General features: G+C 34.4%; 1 protein-coding gene across 1 annotated transcript in view; it reads left to right on the top strand.

Annotated features, from left to right (window-relative positions):
* Nucleotides 1-21,552, top strand: part of MAN2A1 (mannosidase alpha class 2A member 1) — a 220,328-nt gene that overhangs the window by 73,925 nt on the left and 124,851 nt on the right. Inside the window, 4 exon segments of the mRNA XM_044662477.1 lie at nucleotides 6,815-6,942; nucleotides 8,928-9,101; nucleotides 11,161-11,347; nucleotides 18,398-18,575. Coding sequence (XP_044518412.1) covers nucleotides 6,815-6,942; nucleotides 8,928-9,101; nucleotides 11,161-11,347; nucleotides 18,398-18,575 — 667 coding nt within the window.

The raw sequence follows: 21,552 nt of genomic DNA, 5'->3' as shown, positions 1-21,552 counted from the left end.
TCCTGTTTAGTTATCTTTGGCAATTTTACAGAAGTGAGGTATTTTCTTAGAATTGTTTTAATTTGAATTTGTTACTAGTAATTTGTAGCACTTTTCACATGTTTTTGATAGCATTCCTTTATATTCAGAACTGTCTTTTGATAGCTTTTGACTATTTACTAGGAATATCTTGGTTATTTATTTAAATCCATTCTTAATATGTCAGGGACATCAGACCTTTATCAGAGAAGTTTACAGCAATTCTTCCCACCCTCCACCCCCATTTATCTGTATTTCTGTCTCTTAATTTTAGCTACATTGATTTATAACTGTATCTCTTAATTTAACTGCAATGATTTAGTTGGCAAAAAATCCTTTCAGTTTTATGTTATCAAAAATTTTCATTTTATTTTATGTGATGTCTATAGCTTGTTCAAAAATGAATCTACTGAGATGACTTTATTTTTAAGTCCTCTATCTATTTGCAATTTATTGTGATAATAAATGCTTGTTTACTTATTTTGGAATGAGATATATTGTCCCATCCTATTTTCTACCAAGGCAGCTAACTGGGCTTGGAGTTAGACTAGAGTTCAAATGTTACCCCAGATACTTACTAATTGGGTAACTCTTGACAAATCTCTTAACCTCTGCCTACATAAAACTAAAATAAGATAATGGCATACCACCCCAGGATCTTTGCCAAGAAAACCCAGTTGGTCCATCGAGTCACAAAGAGTTAAATAAGACTTAACAATGAAATTGCTGCTGACCTGTTTTCCAGTTTTCCTAGTGGTTCTTGTTGAATAAGTGAGATCTAGAAGATAGGCTTCTTGTTTTATTAAATTTTATTCTACAATGTTGATTGCTTCTGGATTTTGTGTACCTAATTTGCTGTTTGATTTTTCTATTGTTAACACATATTTTTGACAGTTACTGTTTTGAGATCTAGTAAATATTACTAGTTATCCCTTCCTGTCCACTTTTCAAGATTTCTTTTGCAATTATTTACCTTTTATTCTTTCAGATGAAATGTATTATTATTTTGTCCAGTTCTATAAAATTATCCTCTGTCAGTTTCAGTGACATGGCACTGAATATGTAATGTCATTTTCATTATATATGGCCCCACCATGAATGATTATTTTCTCACTAATCATTTCAGTGTGTATTTCTCTAAGTAATATTTCATAGTAATAGTCATTTATTTTCTGTGTGTCTTGGTTGCTGGATATGCTGATACTATATATGTTAAATAGTTTTCAATTAATTTTTAGTCTTTTTTTCCTGCAGCTCTGTTAAGTATAATTCTTATAGCATCATGGTCTGAAAAGAATATATTTGATAGTTCTGTTTTTTGCTATTAGTTGTGAGTCTTTTCTATCTTATTATGTGATCAGTTTTTATGAAAATGTCATGTAGATCTATCAAATCTGACTTTTTAAAAATTCTTTTCACCTTCTTAATTTCTTGTTTAATTTTTGTTTTATCTAATTCTGAGAGAGGAAGTTAATGATTCCTCCTAATACAGTTTTAGTGTCTATTTCCTCTTATAATTAGGACATTTAAGTAACACAAAACTATTCTATACCCATGCTCTGAAGAGCATTAGCAAGTATGCAGCCCAGAGTGACCTATCCTGAAAAATCTAAGCTTAACTATACAGGAAAAAAGATGGATATTCAGTAATTAAAAAAAAATTGAAATACGTTAAAAAAGACAAGCAGAACCGAAGAGATTATTTGGTTTTTGAACGCTCGAAATAATAGAAATGTAATAGAATAAATGCATATAGCAACAGAAAAAGATTGACAACAGAAAGACCAATAAGAAACTTTCTAAATGTATGCAAGGATACAAGGTTAACTACGAAAATCTAGTGGAGATAACAGTGAGGAGGTAGATGAGTCATTATGGACAGAATCTAGTGACACCCTACCTGTGGGTGAATACTTCTTTTGTGGGACTACATTACAACATGGGGACGTTAATGAAAAGGACGGGGAGAGGAACATGGAATTTAAGAAGAGTGAATGATGTATCAAGTCAAATTGAACTAGCAATGAGGCAGAGGTGGTCTCAAAAAGAGAAGAGCCCAAAGTGGTATGGGTGAGGGGAAGGAGGGAGAGAAAAATTGAAAAGGGAAAGAAAGGAAAGAAACTTTACTTTGGAGGTAGGAGGAAGGTACACTAATTAATATTTCTATGGCTGTACAGAGATGGACCTTCTACTGGAGGAGGCTTAGGGGTTTTGGTGCCTGGAAAGTCTTTATTTCCTAGGAGAGAGGGGAAACCCCTGGGGGAAACTAGCACCTAGAGGAGTAGAACATGGACACAAGAATGAGATTTCTTGGCAAATTATTTCCCCTCCACCCCTTACCAAAAAAAATATTGGGTAGTAACACCTGTAATAATTGGCATTAATCTGGAAAAATCCATCAGATAATCTCAGCAAAGCTATGAGTGTCTAGAGAGGAGAACTTCAAATTAATACCTTGGAAGCTTTATCATATGAAGAATATAAAGAAAATCCTGTTATTCTTTCATGAGAGAAATATAATCCCAATTCCTAAATGAGGGTAAGATAAACTATTGACCAGTATCATTAATGAATATTGACTAAAAACTTTAACCAAAATCTTACCAGACTACAATGATTTATCCCCAACAATCTTTCACTATGGCCAAGTTGTATTATAGCAATAGAACGAAAATCTTCAAATAAAATATATGAAAAAAAAAAGAAATTAGATTGACAGCTTATACTAACTTATCATGTAAATTTGAATATGATACTAAATTTTAAAAATAGATCTTTAATAAAAATAGGAGACTGAAATATTCTTACTAAGAATAGGATCTTTGAAATGCAAAAACAAGAGAAGAAAAAACAATGAAATAAAATTCATTTAAGCAATTTGAATGAGATAAATATCTTCAAGGGAATAAAGAAAGACAAATGGGAGAATTTACACATCTTTTTACTTTTTTGGTTTACTTTGAGAAATTGAGAAGAAAAAATAGGGAGGAAATTAAAGAAATGGGATGAATTTATTAGGATTGTATCAGAAGAACAGTGTATCAGCTTGGGTTCTGGGGAACATAGAATTTCATGAGTTTCAGGTTTGTCTGGGCCAAGCCAACCAAAAAGGAAAAAAATTAGTTAGAAAATACATAGTGAGGGGGCAGCTGGGTAGCTCAGTGGATTGAGAGCCGGGCCTAGAGACGGGAGGTCCTAGGTTCAGATCCGGCCTCAGACACTTCCCAGCTGTGTGACCCTGGGCAAGTCACTTGACCCCCATTGCCTACCCTTACCACTCTTCCACCTATAAGTCAATACACAGAAGTTAAGGGTTTAAAAAAATAAAAAAAAAAAATTAAAAAAAAAAAAAAAAGAAAAGAAAATACATAGTGATACTAAGAGCTTGGCATTGCAATGTACCTTATGGACCACTGGAAAATATTTTGGGACACGGATTGGAAGGAAGACATTTGCAGGAAACTCTGGTGGTAGTCACAAAGGAAACTAATACAAATGATAGCAAAAGCTTTAAAGGGAGACAAAGAGTAAGCCCTAGTGATCTGTTGAGGGATTAGACCATTCCAATTATTGGTTACTAGTATAGTTTCATTTCCTTTCTTGATGAAGAAAAAATAGAAATGTTTATGAAAAAGAGAAAAAAACAATGAACTATCCTAACCACCAATGTGAATGGAGCAAAGGGACCCATATAACAGAAGTGGATAGCAGAATGGATTAAAGTGAGAGATTGGATATAAGTGAGTAAGGATGAGAGAGGAGGCAATCTGCTGAAAAAAGATGGAATGGAATGCGATCATTTGTACATGTAGAGGGCCTTGGCAAGGAGAAGGGCCTCTTGAGACAAGAATGGAAGAAATAGCAGTGGAAGGCAAAAGGAGAAGAGGATGGGATGGATAAATAGTGTCATGAAAACAATGAACATGATCTTGGACAGACTTCAAGAGAGTTGAAGAGAGAAGGGCCTGGTGTGCTGTGGAACATGAGGTCATGAAGCATAGGACATGACTGAATGAATGAACAACACGATCCAGACAGCACAGATTGAGAGTGCATTGGATTGGTGGCATTAGATAGTGGGAATAATTAAAATTCTCAGTTTTGACAGGCAAATTGCCCCAGTAGGATAAAAAGAAGTAAGAAACTGGAATGAAGAGGGCAATATAGAGTTGAACTGATTCATCAACCTAAGTAAGTAGAAAAAAAATCTTCTGATCATCTCCCAAAAGGAACTGTAAAAAGAAAAATCTTAGAAATGCCAAAGCCAACATCCTAGGCTCCCATGTTTAAAAACAAAAACTGCTATAGGCTTCCAGACATACACAATTCAAGTACCAAGGAGCCCTCTGGACCACACAAGACCTAATAGCTTACATTTCAACTTGAAGAGATCTTTGCCATATTTCACAAGATTTTTCTTGGGGGCAGGGGCAAAGGTTCCCTTTATTGGAATAGATGAGTTTCAGGCATTTTTGATGAAATGACCAGAGAGGGGTAGGAAATTTTATATGAAAACTCAAGAGTTCAGAGGAACCTGAAAGAGGGATTTATTTGTCTTATGGAAAGGAGATGAATGATGTTTTAGATACATTCTAATTGGATAAGAAGAAAGAGGATGCTTTTATAACAAATATAAATATCTTCAAAATATATTAAGGGAGTTAAGAAAAATGGAGGTCTTATGGGTATATTGGTTTTGTTCTGAGGTAAATTTTTAAGAGAGAAAAGAGAAAGGGTTATTGAAAGAGTGTACTCATAAGAAAGATACATTGTGGTCAATAAAAGATTGGTTGGCATTTCTGATTTTTTGCATTTGTTTGTTTAAAAGTTGGTTTGGGCAAAATTTCATAAGGATTTCTTCCATAACTGACTAATATGTATACTTCTTTCTATTGCCATTCAATAATTATTAGAGAGACTCCCAAGGTTTTCCAGGACTTGGCATCAAACCTAGCCTCAAGACCTCTGAGATTTAACATCAGTTTTTCTTCTTTACCTTAGAATCTTCTGGCATTGTCTGAAAGGTTCTTGGGATTTTCTGTCTGCTCTATAGTTAAACTTTATTTCATGTATTGCCTCTCCCAATTTAGGTGAGCTCCTTGAACAAGGATTTTTTTCTCTTTTCTATCCCTGTCCCCAGTCCTTATTGTATTATAAGTCATTATTATTTTTTTCATTGAGTCATCATTTCAGTGAATAAATAAGGATAAGTAAATATGAATAAATAAGTTCAATAAGAATGAATAATGAATAAATAAATAAGAAAACTATACAAATAAGATATCACCAAAATATTAGAAATAGTCATGCTAATCTATTTTAAAGATTTTTATGTTGACTATAACATAGTATTCACTTATTCTTCTTTTTATGTGCTCAATACTTAAATTTGATTTAAATATCACACGTTGCTTCCATACTTTAATGAGACATAAGAGGATAACTTTGGTGGAAGTTTTAGTATATATTTTTTTATTTTAAACATTTATTAATATCTGTATTTTAGAAAAGTTAACATGGTTACATGGTTTATGCTCTTACTTTCCCCTTCACCCCCCCGACCTCCCCCCTCTCCTGGCCGATATGCATTTCCACTGGTTTTAACATGTGTCATTAATCAATACCTATTTCCAAATTGTTGATAGTTGCATTGGTGTGGTATTTTCGATCCCCAATCATGTCCTCATCAACCCATGTATTCAAGCAGTTGATTTTCCTCTTATTTCCTCTCCTGCTGTTCTTCCTCTGAATGTGGGTAGTGTTCTTTTCCATAAATCCCTCAGAATTGTCCTGGGTCATTGCATTGCTGTTAGTACAGAAGTCCATTACATTCTATTTTACCAAGTTTTAGTATATTTTATGTTAATGTTGCTCGGCATCATTTAACAAAATGATAAGCATATCATAGGATCACGGATTTAGAGCTGGAAGGAATATTAAGTCATCCAGTCCAGAAGTGTCAAAAGATGAGACACACAACAACTCCCAAGTACTGCTAGGATCAAATTAAAATGCCATTTGCAAATATTGAACAAAATGAACAAAAATGAGATAAAACCATATTTTAAAATTAAATCAATTTGCAACACACATGTGCTTTATGTATAATTTTAGTCACCCTGTTTCTATTTGAGTTGATACCACTAATCTATTTTCTTCATAGAAATTTTATAATTCTTTTTTTCCCCATCAAGAGGAAATATTAATTAGGGAATAGAGAAGCTGATCATTCAATCAAGAAATCTTGGAATCAAATAATACCTCCAATAACTATGAGCTTTGTGTCGGTAGCCAAGCGATTTAGCCTCTCTATGACTTACAGAAATTATGTGTAGATAATAAGTTGCAGAAAAGTTGCTGATTTGCATCAAAGCATGGGATTTCCACACCAACACTGAAATCTTCAGTTTGGACCAACAACCAAAAAAAATGATTTCCAAATCTCTTATGTTTATGGGCATCTAAGTTGCTTTTGGTACCTGGCATACATATATGCACATAAATACACAGCCACTCACCAACCATTAAACTGTTTATATCTCAGTATTTGAAGTTATGACCCATAATTCTGCAGCTTCTGAAGAAGCTTTTTCATTATTTAGGAGGCTTATAAAAGACTGTATGGAAGAGCCCACCAAGATGCATAGTTAGGGTGTCTCTTAAGGAAGAGTATTTGGGGAAGGATATTTTGTATTTAGAGGGATCTACAAAATATAAATTATAATTCTTTAGTGTTAATTTTGTTATGTTTAAATTTCTGAAATTTTTTATTGCAAATTTTGTTTTTTTTTTCTAGTTTACTATCAAATGGACAGCTTGAAATTGTAACAGGTGGATGGGTCATGCCTGATGAAGCATCTACACATTACTTTGCATTAATTGATCAGTTTATTGAAGGACATCAGTGGCTAGAAAGAAATCTAGGTAGGTATATGATTTTTTCTTCCTTTTCATTTTTTTCATATTGCTAATGGACAACAATATAAATTTCTAAAAACTTGGAAGAATATTTTTAATGCTTTCAGATCTTCAAATTGAGTTGTGTAGAATGAAGCAATTAAAAGGATGTAAATAATACAACTTGATTTGTTTAATTAAATTAATGCTTGAAGAACATCTTAAAGATCTAAGTAATTTAAAGAACTAACATTAAAAAAGTCATACCCCTTTTAGGTTTTTTAGGGTTATGAAGTCATCTCTAGACCCTAAAATCCTAAAAGAGGTATGATTTTTTTAATGTTAAATTAAAAAATTACTTAGATTTCTAAGATATTTCTCAATGTTAGTAGATAGAATCCTGTACCTTGGGACAGGAAGATCTTCAAATCTGGTCTCAGACACTAGCTGAATGATATTTGGCAAATCACTTAACTCATTTTGCCTCAGTTTCCTTACTTGTGAAATAAGCTGGAGAAGAAAATGGCAAACCACTCCAGTATGTGAGTAATGAAGAGTCAGTTGTGATCGAAAAGACTGAACAACAACACATGTAAGTCCATGGGAATATGTCATGTGCAAAAACAAAATAGCCTGTGTCCTCAAAAAGGGGCAAGAGACTCTTCCTCTAGAAGAAGACAATACATACATGTGTACGTTCATGTGTAATGTTATATATTTCATATTGTGTGTGTTATGTTATCTGTATCTAGTCTCTTGAAACTACCTAAATATATTCTGACTCTGCGATTCTTTTAATTATATTTGTGTCACTTACTCTTTGTAGGACCCCTGCCAAGTCATTTAACCTTTATGGACTTCAATTTCCTTACCTAGAGAATGAAAAGATTTGACTAAGTAACATAAGGTTCCTTCCAACTCTAAAATCTATGATCCTATGTTCATATTCATTTCTTAAAAGAATGCTGTTGCTAATAAAATGTTATCTCTTGCTTTTGAGAGTAATTTGAAATTTTCTATGTTAGAAAAACACTTCTTTTTAGGTTAGTGAATACTTTCACATATAATAGAGAAATGCTTTATTCAGAAATTTTAGCAAGATAGGATTAAGTTTGTGACGTGGAATGCTTATCAAACTTTTATCAACTATTAGAAAAATAGAGGAGGCTGCTTAAAAAAGTCTTCTTTTAGGGGCAGCTTGGTCACCCATTGGATAGAGCACTTAGGCCTAGAGTTGGGAGAATCTAGGTTTAAATATGGCCTCAGAAACTTCTTAGCTCTATGATCTGGGGAAGTTACTTAATCTGGATTGCCTAGCCCTTGCCATTCTTCTGCTTTAGAATTGATACTAAGACAGAAGGTAAGGGTTTTAAAACAAAAAAAAAGGCTTCTTTGAAATATGAATATCTAAGTCAGTGATTCCCAAAGTGGGCACCACCGCCCCCTGGTGGGTGCTGCAGTGATCCAGGGAAGCTATTAAAATTTAAAAAAAAATTACTTTCCAGAGGGCTAAGTAATACTTTTTCTGGAAAGGGGGCAGTAGGCCAAAAAAGTTTGGGAACCACTGATCTAGATGGAGAAAGATTGACTCCATAAATTTTGGCCTATGCTATTATTTAAAAGTGAATTTCTAGACCATGAGCATGTAAATAAAATGGCCTAAGTATGGCATTGAGAAAGCAAAGATATAATTGTACCAGTTCATTTTCTAAAAAAAATTGCTGTTTAATGCAAGGGAAACATGGCTATTTCCAGTGAATATTCCTCTGGCTTAATACTGCTTTAATTGTTATTATATGTCTTGTTTGAAAATGGAAAAGTTAGACCCAGGGGTGAGGCAAGGCCAAAAAGATTGTACAGGATGACTTCTCATACTCAGGAGAAGAAAGCTGGTACCCTGCTAAACACTATGATCTTTCAGTTCTAAATCTCATTTATGTGTTTTAATTAATACTTTATGTTTTACCTAATTTACTAATATTTTAGAAATTGCTAATTCTGTTTTTCAATAGGAGTGAAACCCAGATCAGCCTGGGCTATTGATCCATTTGGACATTCACCAACAATGGCATATCTTTTGAAACGCACTGGATTTTCCAATATGCTTATCCAGAGAGTTCATTATGCTGTTAAAAAACATTTTTCAACTATGAAGTCACTAGAATTTTATTGGAGACAAAACTGGGGTATGTATAGTCATCAAAGATGACTATTTCATTTTTCCAAGTCAGCACCTAATAAAGTAATACTGTACTTGAAATTAAAGCATTGAGTAATAATATCTCAGTATTAAAGAGATTTTTTTAATGTAGAGAATTAAAAGTGCCAAAACCAGTGTTAGATACTTTTAGTTGGTAAGAACTAATACAGTCTTTAAAAACATTTTTAAAAATTTATTATAGACATGAGATAGTAATGTCAAACAATTATGATCAAATAATTGTTGCCTTTGCGTTTCTAGGAACATATAGGCTTTCGAAATATGATGGTGATTTAGTTCCCAAATATCACAACATTGAGTTTATTTTCCATCAAGTTTATAAACTCTGAAATAGTTTTTCATTCTACAAGGATGTTTTGTTTGTTTTTTTACTTTTTCCCCTTTGTACTAGTAAAGAATCTTACCAGCAATAAGCTATATATACTTTTCAAACAGAATTATGGAATTGGAATCTCTTTGCTGACCTCTAATCTCTCATCTCCATCTGCCTTTTCTTAAAGTGGATATCTAGTAGACATATCACTCTCCCAGACTGCAGGCTTAGGAGTCATTTTATGCTCCTCACTATTTCTTACATCCCCCTGTACCTCCATACAAGCTGTTGCTAAAGTTTGTTGATTTCATGTTTACAAGTGTAAGAGGGAAATTTAGGTATTTTATAGATATATATTTAAAACGTGGCCTCCAGGAATCAACAGTTCAGATTGATTCCGTAATTAAATCAGACCCAAGTCAGCATAGGGTTAAGGCAAGTTTATTTACAACTAGGAAGGTGAAGGTATAGGATTAAAGAGAAAGGGAGAGGCTAGTCCAGGCCTGGTTAGGCCTGGACGAGAGAGAAGGTTAAAAGGCTAAATAAATCAGGCTACAAGCCACAAGGCCTAACAACCAGATAGGCTAATGCCTACTTAAGGCAGAGTTTGGAAGCGGCCTAGGTAGGCCAAGGAAGTCAGCCTAACTTACCCACATGACAATACAGAGTGTAAGCGTTCTGTGGTCTCAGGAGATCCTTCAGCACCGAGTTCAGAGCAGGAACTGCCTCCACAGGAAGTAACCAACTTACTTAAAGAGATAGTGTCTTTCGACACTTCCCGTGGGTCCACCTCTAATTCAAGTGGACAAATGGCAGTCTCTACATTGATTTGGACTGCCCAAAGGGTAGTCCCTTGTTCTTGATTTGTTACTTATTGTCACGTGTGGGTAACTCGTCTCCCCTCCCCACTAAGGAAGGTGAGGGTGACGTAATTTCTATGCCTAGGTTGAGTAGGGTTTTGACTAAGAATGGGCTAGAGCTAATTCTATTTACACACAAGCTCTTCCACTGTAGTGTAGGTCTTCAGCACCTCATACCTTGCTTACTTTAATAGCATGCTGTTGGGTCTATATGCCTTGATTTGTTCTCTTTCTTACTCCTCTCAGCCAGCAAAATGATTTTTCCTACAGCATAAGTCCAACCATGTTAGTCCCTATCCCTGTTCTTTAAATTCCAATGCTTTTCTATCATGCCAAATATCAAATTTTAACATCAGAGATAGTTCATAATCTGGCCCCATTTTCACCATTCCAGTCTTCTTACACCTTACTACTGGCAACATACTTTTAAGTCCAGTGACACTGACCTCCTTGTACACAAACAAGACATTTCATCTCTTCAGCTTTGAGATTTTTTTCTTGCTGTTTCCTATACCTAGAATGCTCTCCCTCCTCATTTCTGCTTACCTCCTTCTTTGATTTTTTTTCTTTATATTTAATTATTTGTTGTCTCTGAATTAGATTGTGGGCTCTTTGAGAGCAAGGACTGACTTCTGCCTCTTTTTGTGTCTCTCCTGCTTAGCATAAGTGTCTGGCACATAATAGTTTCTTAATAAATGCTTATTTATTGACTGACTGACTTATACCTATGCAATTTGTTCTAGTAGCACTGTTCTATATCTCTCCCAACAACTCTCCTCCCCCCCAAAAAATTTTAGAGAACTTTGGAGGAAAGTTGTTAAAAATATTCTTTGTTATATTCTTAATTTTAGATTTGGGATCTAATACAGATATATTTTGCCATATGATGCCATTTTACAGTTATGATATTCCCCACACTTGTGGGCCTGATCCTAAAATATGTTGCCAGTTTGATTTTAAACGACTTCCTGGAGGTAGAATCAGCTGTCCCTGGAGAGTCCCTCCAGAAGCAATACATGATGGAAATGTCAATCACAGGTACTCTTAAACTTTGCTAATGTCTGCATTCTTTTTCTTTCATAAAATATGTTTTCTGCACAATAAGTATTAAAATTAATATTTCTTGAATGACTAGTAGGAAACATTCAGCATTATCTATATTAAGATATTAATGGAAATTGATAAAATATCTCTTTATGCTATAGATTCAGACATATAGCCAATACGTCGAGTTTTGAGGAGGGTAAACAGTAGTTGTGTTAGTAAATTCTTATTCCTGTCTACTTCACTGACTTCCATTATTTATGAATCTCTTTACATGCTTAAATAATTTAATTGAATTCTTTTCACAAAATTGGTAAATTTAAATACATTAAAATACATTTATTGTATTTGAAAATGCAAATTACTTATTTGATTAATAGTGATCTCGGTGATCATGTGAGTGTTCAAAAGTCAGTGTATTGTGAGGCTATTACAGCTTAAACTTAAGTTCTAATAGCTTTAAATTGCACTAACACTTTTGGGATACCCTGTACATTGCACAATTCTTTAAACTGTTTTCTGAGTTGTTCACATTTAATAAAACATTTAATCCAATATTGTATGAATGAATAATGTTATTGTTTAACAAAAAAGATCACGACACTAATGAATTTCATTATAATTAAGTGTATAATGTTGAAGTTCTCTTTTACTGCTTCTTAGATTATTGACTTCATGAGAATGGTATATGCTATTTCTGTATTTCATTTTTTGGTGCCTAGTTTAATCCTTTACATATATTAGGCACCTAATACATGTCTATTGAATTGATTTCCATTATTATTTGTAAACAAGATATGTACATAAGCTATATATTTGATAAATAGGAAATAATCCATAGAGGGAAGAACTACAAATAAGAGGAATTTGGGAAAGGTTTCCTATTGAAGATGAAATTTCATTTTGGATTTGAAGGAAGCCAGGGAAACTGGGGTTGGGGGTAAGATGAGAATGAGAGCATCTGTGCATGAATGACAGCCAGTTAAAATATCCAGAGATGGGGGCCAATGTCAATGGATGGAAGAGTATTAGGGGTGGATGGCATATGATAACAAGACTGTAAAGATTTGCATGAGAGAATTAGGTTATGAAGGACTTTAAATTACAAAAGGAGCATTTTATATTTGATCCTGGAGATGCTGGAGAGCTAATGGAGTATATTAAGTAAAGGAGTGATATGGTTGGGTTTGTGCTTTAGGAAAATTACTTTGCTGACTGAGTAGAGGTTGGACTTTGTGGGACAGACTTGGTATAGGTGACCAAACAGCAGACTATTATAGTAGTTCATATATGAGGTGATTAGGGGTAGCTGTGTTAAAGAAGTGGAACCATATTATATATTGAAAGGTCTTGGCAACAGACTGTATATGGGGGATAAGAGAGTATCAAGGTAAGGAAAGTGATCAACAATATCAAAGACTACAGAGAGGTTAGAAAAAGGATGAGAAGATTGAGAAAAGGCCATTGAATTTGGAAGTTTGGGGATCATTGGTAACTTTAAAGACTAATTTGAGCTGAATAATTGGGTCAGAATCCAGACTTAAGACCAGTGGTGTCAAACTCATATAGAAATGGCTACAAATCCATTTATAAAGTTCCCTGAGAGCCACATACTGACTTAGTTTTAAAATGTAATATTATCTATATTTTAATGTATTTTTTTTTCTTAAACATCCCACTTGCAGTTAAAAAAAAAATCCATTACCTTCCATCTTAGAATCAAGGGTCACACATCTAGGAAGTATCTGAAGTCACCCAGGAGTTCTGACCCTCGATCCTCTCATCCATGTCGCTGCCCTCTCCCAGTTACATTTTAATTTCATTCGAGCCATACTCTTGAGTGTTGTGGGCATCAGGGTGGGCTGGATGTGACACTTCTGTGGTAGGTAGTTAAGAAGAGTGTGAGTCAGTTTATAAACATTTATTAAGCACCAGCTGTACCAGTAGGACACTTAGGTATTGGGTTGAGTTCTAGGGATGCAAAGAAAGGCAAAAGACTACCTCTGCCTTCAAGTAGTTTGTACTTTAGTGAGGCAAGATAGGAAGAAATGACTGGTCTGGCTCTATCCTTCACTCAGGGATCTAGAAGATATGAAGATACAGGAATAACCACATAACTGAATCAGGAATTTATAAACCAAAGCAAAGTTTATTGAGTTTGCCTGTGAGGATGGTTTTCCCACTCCAGCAGAATCACACCAACATGTGTGAGGCAACACTGTAATCACAGGGCTAGAAGAGGGGAGGGGTAGCATAAAAATTAATTGGTCAAGGTCCTTGTGGCAGGCACTTGAGGCTGATCTTGTGCATTAATTCTTTTAGCCAGTTTTAGGATTAAGGTTTTCTGCATAATAGGATATAGGAGGCTAGGCTATTTCCCAGAACAGTTTGCACCATAGGATATCATAGCATTTCTTATTTTGGATTACAAGTTGCAAATACTAATGAGAGAGTACAGATAAGTTCATTGTTGTTGTTTCCAGTCAAAGTCCCACTCTGTGTGGCCCCATTTGGGGTGGGATTAAGTGACTTGCCCAGGGTTACACAGCTATTTCCTCCCCTATTCCCATATCACCCAATTCCTTATTTATTATCTCCTTCAAACTTCACACCCCAAAATTTCAACTAAACTCTACCCATCCCTTTTACTATTCCATGTGGAGTGCCTCTTCTGTAGATAACAAACTTCTCTGTATTCTAAATCTTTTCCTCTCCCACTGCTTCCATCTGCTAGCCTAGCTATTACTGAAATCTGTCTCTCTCCAGATGACACAAGCCTCCCTGGCCACACTTTTTTTGTATCAATTGAACGTGTACTCATTCTCCTTTAATTATTTTGAAGCAAGGAAGTTGTCTCCCTTGTTGGCTCCCTATTGCCACTTTCTGGCTCTTACCCCACCTCTATCACTGAGTAACCTCTTTTCCTTTGAGATTCATGTTGTTCATATCTACTACCCAATCCAAATCATAGTAGCTGTTGTCAGCAGACTCTAGGCCACTCCTGTTCTTCTCTCAGTGAGTTTAGTATGCCTACCAATTTTTCTCTCCTCTCCAAATCTTGTCTTCATACTAGAGGACTTCAACACACATACTGACTCCCTCAAATATCTTCAACATTGAGTTCCTCAAACTAATCACTTCCCAGGAACTCCTCTTCCACCCCAGCTCAGCCACACATAAAGGTGGTCATACGTTGATTTTGCCAAAATACACGACTTTGAGAATTCTGAAATCCTCTTCTCCAACCATAATCCATTGGCTTTTCACATTTTATTCTGCCTTCCCTTACAGAAGCCTCATCTTTGTCTGCATTATGGCCTAGATCCTCAGTTCTCTCCCAAGAAATCTTCCCTTCACAATCCATTCTCTTTTGTTTTCCTCATCTTGATCACTTTGTGAGTGAATTCAGTTGAATTGGTTCCACAGTGTCCTCTTCACTTGAATTCCTTTCTCCTTATTGTATCATTGATTATACTAAGAATATGAAGTACTGACGGATCAGAACTTTGAACCAGAGGAAAATCTCTGTACTTGAAACTCCAAGGCAGGTAGCAGTTAAACTTTACAACTTCAGTACCAAAACTAGAAGTTTTTGTGGTATGAGTAATACATTGGAAAATGTGGAAGAGAGGGAAATATGAAATAGAATAGTCTTAGGATGGAGAGACTAGAAGCCAATTGTAACTTACAAAGAGAAAATACAAGGTATCATTAAAAATTTACTTAGTGGAGTGGGGAAGGTTCAGGGATATCATAGTGGGCTTTGTTTAGGGGTCAAGAGTGCAATTGGAGATTCCCTTCACAGAAACTCTATGGGGAGGAGAAAAGGGATTAAGGGGAGAGGATGAGAGGGAGAGAAAGTGATGGTATGATGCATATGGAAGTAGAACTATGAATAGCTATAGAAGCAGAGATTGTTTTTAAGGAAAGGAAATAGGAATAATCTTGTGCTCCAGTATTAGGGCATCTCTGACCATAAGAAGAAATGATTAAAGCATATATAAGGTCCCATTAAGATAAAATAAAATTTAAATTTAAATATACTCTAGGGGGAGGACTAGGTAAGATCTAGAAATTAAACAATCTAGAAAGATTGAGGAGGGCACTCAAATTTGGTATCTGAAAAAGAATGTTTAGGCCATAAGTGAGAAAACAGAAATCAGAGTCAAAGTCATTAGAAAGAGGAAGAGGACAAAGTAAACGAAAAAGATTTTTTAAACAGCACCAAACTAGAATGTTAATAGATTAGAACAGTGGTTCCCAAACGTTTTTGGCCTACTGCCCCCTTTCCAGAAACAATATTACTTAGTGCCCCCTGTCACATACTATCACCACCCCCAAATGCACCTGTGGCCATCACCGCTCCCCTGGATTGCTGCAGCACCCACCCTGGGGTGGTGGCGCGTACTTTGGGAATCACTGGATTAGAGGAAGGCATCACAGAAGGGGGATAGTTTTGAACCATGTCTCCTAAATGGGCAAGGAAAGGGTCTGATGTGTGGGGATGGATCCATTTAAGTAAATTAATAGGATTTGAAGTAGGACAGATAAATGCTAGTAGTTGGAGGGAGAAGCTCCATGGGAAAAGACTGTAAGTAAAGTTTTTTGTAGAGACAAAGTGCTCACTTAAAAGGAAGCAATAAAAATCAGTATAGATTAAATAGCTCTTAAATAAAATGAAATTCAATGGCAAAATGGGTAAGAAAAATTTACCATATTCAGAAAAGACATTAAATATAGACCCATAAAAATAGACATAAAAATCTGGAAAAAATTACTATATATTAAAATTATTCCAGAAAGATATAGTTACTAAGCTATTAGACAAGCAAAAACAAATCAATATTTATAATACAAGAGATAACAAGTAAAATGATATTATACTTTAAGGTACCACAGGTAAAACAATTCCAAACTAAACAGTTATAAAGTGGTGTAATATCTAATCTTAACAAAAGTAAAAATTAACTGGATAGCAAAAAAGACTTTGTTTAGGCAGTTTTTATAATAGACTTACCTTTTGTTAGAGCTAATATAATAAAGGTAAAAAGGAAAACAATTGAATAAAATGATGGAGCACTTGGATAACTAAAACCTATGGCAACTTCTTGAATGTATATAGTAAAGAATATGTATTTCTCAGCCTCACATGGTACCTTCTTGTTGGATGCAATAAACTTAAAAATAAACTAAGCAAAAATATCCCTATTCTTTGTAAGTCACAAAGTAATAAAAATTGTAATATGGGAAACCCAAACAAAAGATGCAGATTTAAATGCAGACAATATTGCCATTTTGAATAATGAATGACAGTGAGAAAGGAGTACCTTTCAGGAATGGGAGGCAGCAAGTGTAAAACTATAGAGACTACATATGGAGTGTCATGTGTGAGGAACATCAAGATCAGTTTGGCTTCAGCATAGTGTGTGAAGAGGAGTATTATATGATAAGTTTGGATCTAGGTTTTGAATGGTTTTAAGTGCCATACAATAGAATTTTTATTTAATCTTGGAACCAAGGAGGTCACTAAAACCTGTGCTTAAGGAACATCATGTTCATTTAGGAGGGGAAAAAAAGGAATAGAATCTTAAGAGAAATAGTGAAAAAAGTAGTAACAAAAGCTGAATAGTACTGCTATACCTTAAATTATATTTTTAACCAGTAAATGCCCAAACTATTTGGTACTAATTTTTCAAAAACCAGAAAAAGTAGATCAGTGAGACAGTTTCGATAAAGAGATGGAAGCATTCAAGCTCTGTAATTCAGTGTTCATTAAAACTAAGACCACTGTGTACTTATGGAAGGATTACTTGTTTGATGAGAATTTCTTGGGAAATTGGAAGGCAAATTAACAAAAGCAAAAATAATTTTAAAGCATGGATTTAAAAATGGATTCTCAATTTAAATATAAAAATTCACATCATGTAAGAATTATGTATAAATGAACGAGTTATCTTTCACAAATGTGGGTACAAAAACTGAACATATGAAATTGAAATGCTTCTACTTAAACAGAAACAGTGCAGATAAAGAAGAGAAGCTTTCAATTAGGAAAAAATAAATCTTTGCATTTCATATTTCTGATAGGGGCCAATGTCCAATATGCATAAGGAATTATGACAAATATTTAAAACCAAGATCTTTTCCTTAATACAATATGTAAATAGTGCTCAAAAAACTATATGAACTTTTACAGCTGTTACTCTAAATCATTAATGATAAGAGAAAAGCTAGGTAAAACAACTTGCCGAATTCATCTCATTTAGAGAAAATGGATATTTGTGACAAAAAAATGTAAATAGTTGATATTAGAGGAGCTTTGAAAAAACAAGCATGTTTAGTTCATTTTTTGGTGGATCTATAAGTTGGTCATCTATTCCAACAAACAACTTAAAAAATAACTTACTAATTCCCACCGTTAGGAATCCTACTACTAAATATGTGTACATTCAAGAGGAAGACAGAAACTCAAGTCTCATTCATACCAAAATTATCCATTACAGAACTTTTTCTGCTAACACAAAAATGGAAACAAAATAGATATTCATTGTTTGCAGACTGAATACACAAAGCAACTACAACATTGTTATGTTCAAAGAACCATAAAAAGAAAATTAACATTTTGTTTTTGACTTTTGTTCTGGGAGTAGACTAGAGAACATTTAATTCCTATTCTTTCTTGGAGACAGAACTCTGGATGTTGATTATTTAATAGATTGTTTGAAATAGTTGATGAATAGGATGGTTTTCATAAACTATTTTTCTTTTAAAATTCTTTTTTCCCCAAGGATGGGAGAGATTTGAGATTTGGAGAGGAAAGGAGAGATATATTTGGAAATGAAATGTGAAATAAAAGTATCAATTACATACACAATTTAAAACATATCATTTTTACAATAAATGTATTTGTCTTGAAATTTAGCTTTTATAATATATTACTACCATATTTTGTCATATATACATGTATAAACGCATGTAGTATTCATTATTTTTTACTATTTTTCTTCTAATCTAAATTTTATTGAATTGATTTGTTTTTTAAAGGGCATGGATGTTGTTAGACCAGTACAGAAAGAAGTCAAAGCTTTTTCGTACAAAAGTGCTCTTGGCTCCTCTAGGAGATGATTTCCGATATAGTGAAAGCTCAGAATGGGATCAACAGTACCAGAATTATCAGAAAATTTTTGATTATTTGAATTCTCATCCTGAATTACATGTTAAGGTAATTTGAAAAACATTTAGATACAAATGATGTAAAGTTGTATTTCTCTGTTTTGTAGAATATTTAATAGATTTCATATGAAACTACAATTTACTGAGATAAAAATCATCCCCTCCAGAATCAAAATAATAAAGTTCTCCGGTTGGCATTTAAATTAAGAATTTAGTAAGAAAAGTAGAAATATTGTGGTCCCTTCCTATGCCTTATTCTCCTCCACACCTTCTTATGATCCAAATATATCACTGTGGTTAACCTGAAATAGGTCTTGATGGGCTACATATTTATTTAAAAAAAAAAAACCCAACCATAAATTATGTTGTATATTGTTAAACATTTCCCAGTAACATTTTAATCTAGTTCTGGCTGAAAGAAGGTAAAAGACTAAGAAATCTACTCAGATTTCATTAAGAGCTTGATACCTCTGGACTATATTTCTCCAACACAACTCTTCATCTACTGTCTCCATGCCCTCATAATCACCTCACCTCTGCCCCCTTAGTTTTCCCTGGCCTCTTTTCTTTTCTTTTCTTTTCTTTTCTTTTCTTTTCTTTTCTTTTCTTTTCTTTTCTTTTCTTTTCTTTTCTCTTCTCTTCTCTTCTCTTCTCTTCTCTTCTCTTCTCTTCTCTTCTCTTCTCTTCTCTTCTCTTCTCTTCTTTTCTTTTCTTTTCTTTTCTTTTCCTTTCTTTTCTTAACCCTTAACTTCTATGTATTGTCTCCTAGGTGGAAGAGTGGTAAGGGTGGGCAATGGGGGTCAAGTGACTTGCCCAGGGTCATACAGCTGGGAGGTGTCTGAGGCCAGATTTGAACGTAGGACCTCCCGTCTCTAGGCCTGACTCTCAATCCACTGAGCTACCCAGCTGCCCCTCCCTGGCCTCTTTTCAAGATGACTAAATGATGGAGATCTTCTCTACTAGGTCTTTCTTGGGTTCCCTTAGTTACTTATATCTTCCCTCTTTAGATTCCCTTTGTCTATCTACTGTATAAACATCTCTTATGTACCTACTTATTAACGTGTTGTCTCTATCAGTAGAGTGTATACTCCTTGAGGGCAGACACTTTTTTTTTTTTTTTTTTTTTTTGTATTTCTAGTGTACAGCACAGTGCCTGGCACAGAGTAAGTACTTAATCATTCTTGTTGACCAACTTAGTTACTTTATTTTTTTAAACCCTTACCTTTTGTCTTAGAATTAATACTTAGTATTGGTTACAAGGCAGAAGAAAGGTAAGTCTTAAATATTTGGGATTAAGTGACTTGCCTCGTACCACACATCTAGGAAGTGTCTGAGGCCAGATTTGAACCCGGGACTTCCTATCTCCAGGCCTGGCTCTATCCACTGAGTCACATAGCTGTTGCCTGATCCATTTATTTTTATAAGATTTTGAGTTAATTTTTTCCCCAAATAATGGAGACTACCCTTATTTTATTGAAGATACCAAGTGATAATGGTTTTAGTGGTATTATTTTCCCTTAATAGTTCATCCCTCTCCATGTGATTGAGTCCTCTTAACATGAATGTGACATAGAAATGATCTGTCCCTAGAGAATAAATCCATTAGCAATACTCTGGTGATCAGAAATGCTACATATTCTTAGAGAGAAAGGAAAAGCATTTAACACACAACCACATATTCATGCACAGTTGTAAATAATGAGAACTTGTATTATTGATATAATTTCTTTTTTTACCTGGAAAAATGAAATAAAAAAATTTAAAACTATACATACCTCATTTAAGGAATTAATGTAAATTTTATTAATATAAATAATAAAATAATATAAGTAATAAATAGATGTGGGAAGCTATTAAAAGAAACAGAATCTTGAAAAAATATTTTTATCTGGACCTCGTCAAAAGGTCAACACATCCCAGCAGAACCATGTGTTAACCCTTCTACTCTAATCAGAGTAAGACTGGATGGGCTATCTTAAGATAAAAATCTGAAATTCCTCTTTTGATTCCTTTTTATGATCCATACCTTTTCTTATTAGAAAGCAATATAGTCTTACTGGAAAGCTTTAAGCTTTTAGCAAACCAGCAGGCAAGAGGTTAATATTCTTCCCCTTTGATCAGGAATATAGCTGCTTGGCAAGCCAAGGTCAAAACCTTAGTTTAGCAGGGGCATTTTGCCCCTGAGAGAAGTATTCCCAGACTTGGAATAAACTGCTTGGTCTCAAAAATAATCACGGCCAAAAAATTCAGGGGCCTCCCTTCCTACCAAAATATTCCCAGACTTAGCTTGCTGGTAACAAAGTAGCTGAAAGTTTAGCATAGGTTCTTATCTGCACTTTGAAGTTTCTAAAGTCTTTTGTATTGTCTGTGTTAAAAAAGCAACTCTGGGCAACTGTGAAAACTTCCCCTGTTCTTTTGAGTGAAAGGGAGCACTTTGAGCTAACAAGCCGTGCTTCCAATCTGATTTGTTCTTTACATCCGACAACCACCCTAAACTACTCAAAAAATCCCTGGTATATAGTGCAGGATCTCTGTAAATAGATATTCAATATCTCCAAATCGTTTTATATTTGAATAACTGAGGCAAACAGGATTAAGTGACTTGCCTAAGGTCACACAGCTAGTAAGTATTTGAGGCCAAATTTGAACGCAGGGAGATGAGCCTTCCTAATTCTAAGCCCAGTGCTATTATATCCACTATTCCAGCTAGTTACCCCTAACCATTATTCCATTGTAACCATTAATTATTTATTGTGTATCTATAAAAAAGATTGTGTTAAATCTGGCAGAGACCTTTGATATTTCTTAGTTTAACATTTTCATTTTACAGATGGAGGAACTGAATCCTAGAGAATAAAAATGTCTTTGCCAATATTATTCCATATACAAATAGTTCTAAGTGGGTTTTCATATATTGTCTAATTATTCCTATTGAATCTTACTGGTGACTTCACTTCAGTATCAATATTTATTAAGTTTGTAATCTTTCTGATTGTTGCCTTGTGCTGCTTTTTTCTAAAATCTTC

This window comes from Gracilinanus agilis, chromosome 1 (assembly GCF_016433145.1).
Source record: "Gracilinanus agilis isolate LMUSP501 chromosome 1, AgileGrace, whole genome shotgun sequence".
NCBI classification, from domain to species: domain Eukaryota; kingdom Metazoa; phylum Chordata; class Mammalia; order Didelphimorphia; family Didelphidae; genus Gracilinanus; species Gracilinanus agilis.
This window is presented reverse-complemented; position numbering and strand designations above follow the sequence as displayed.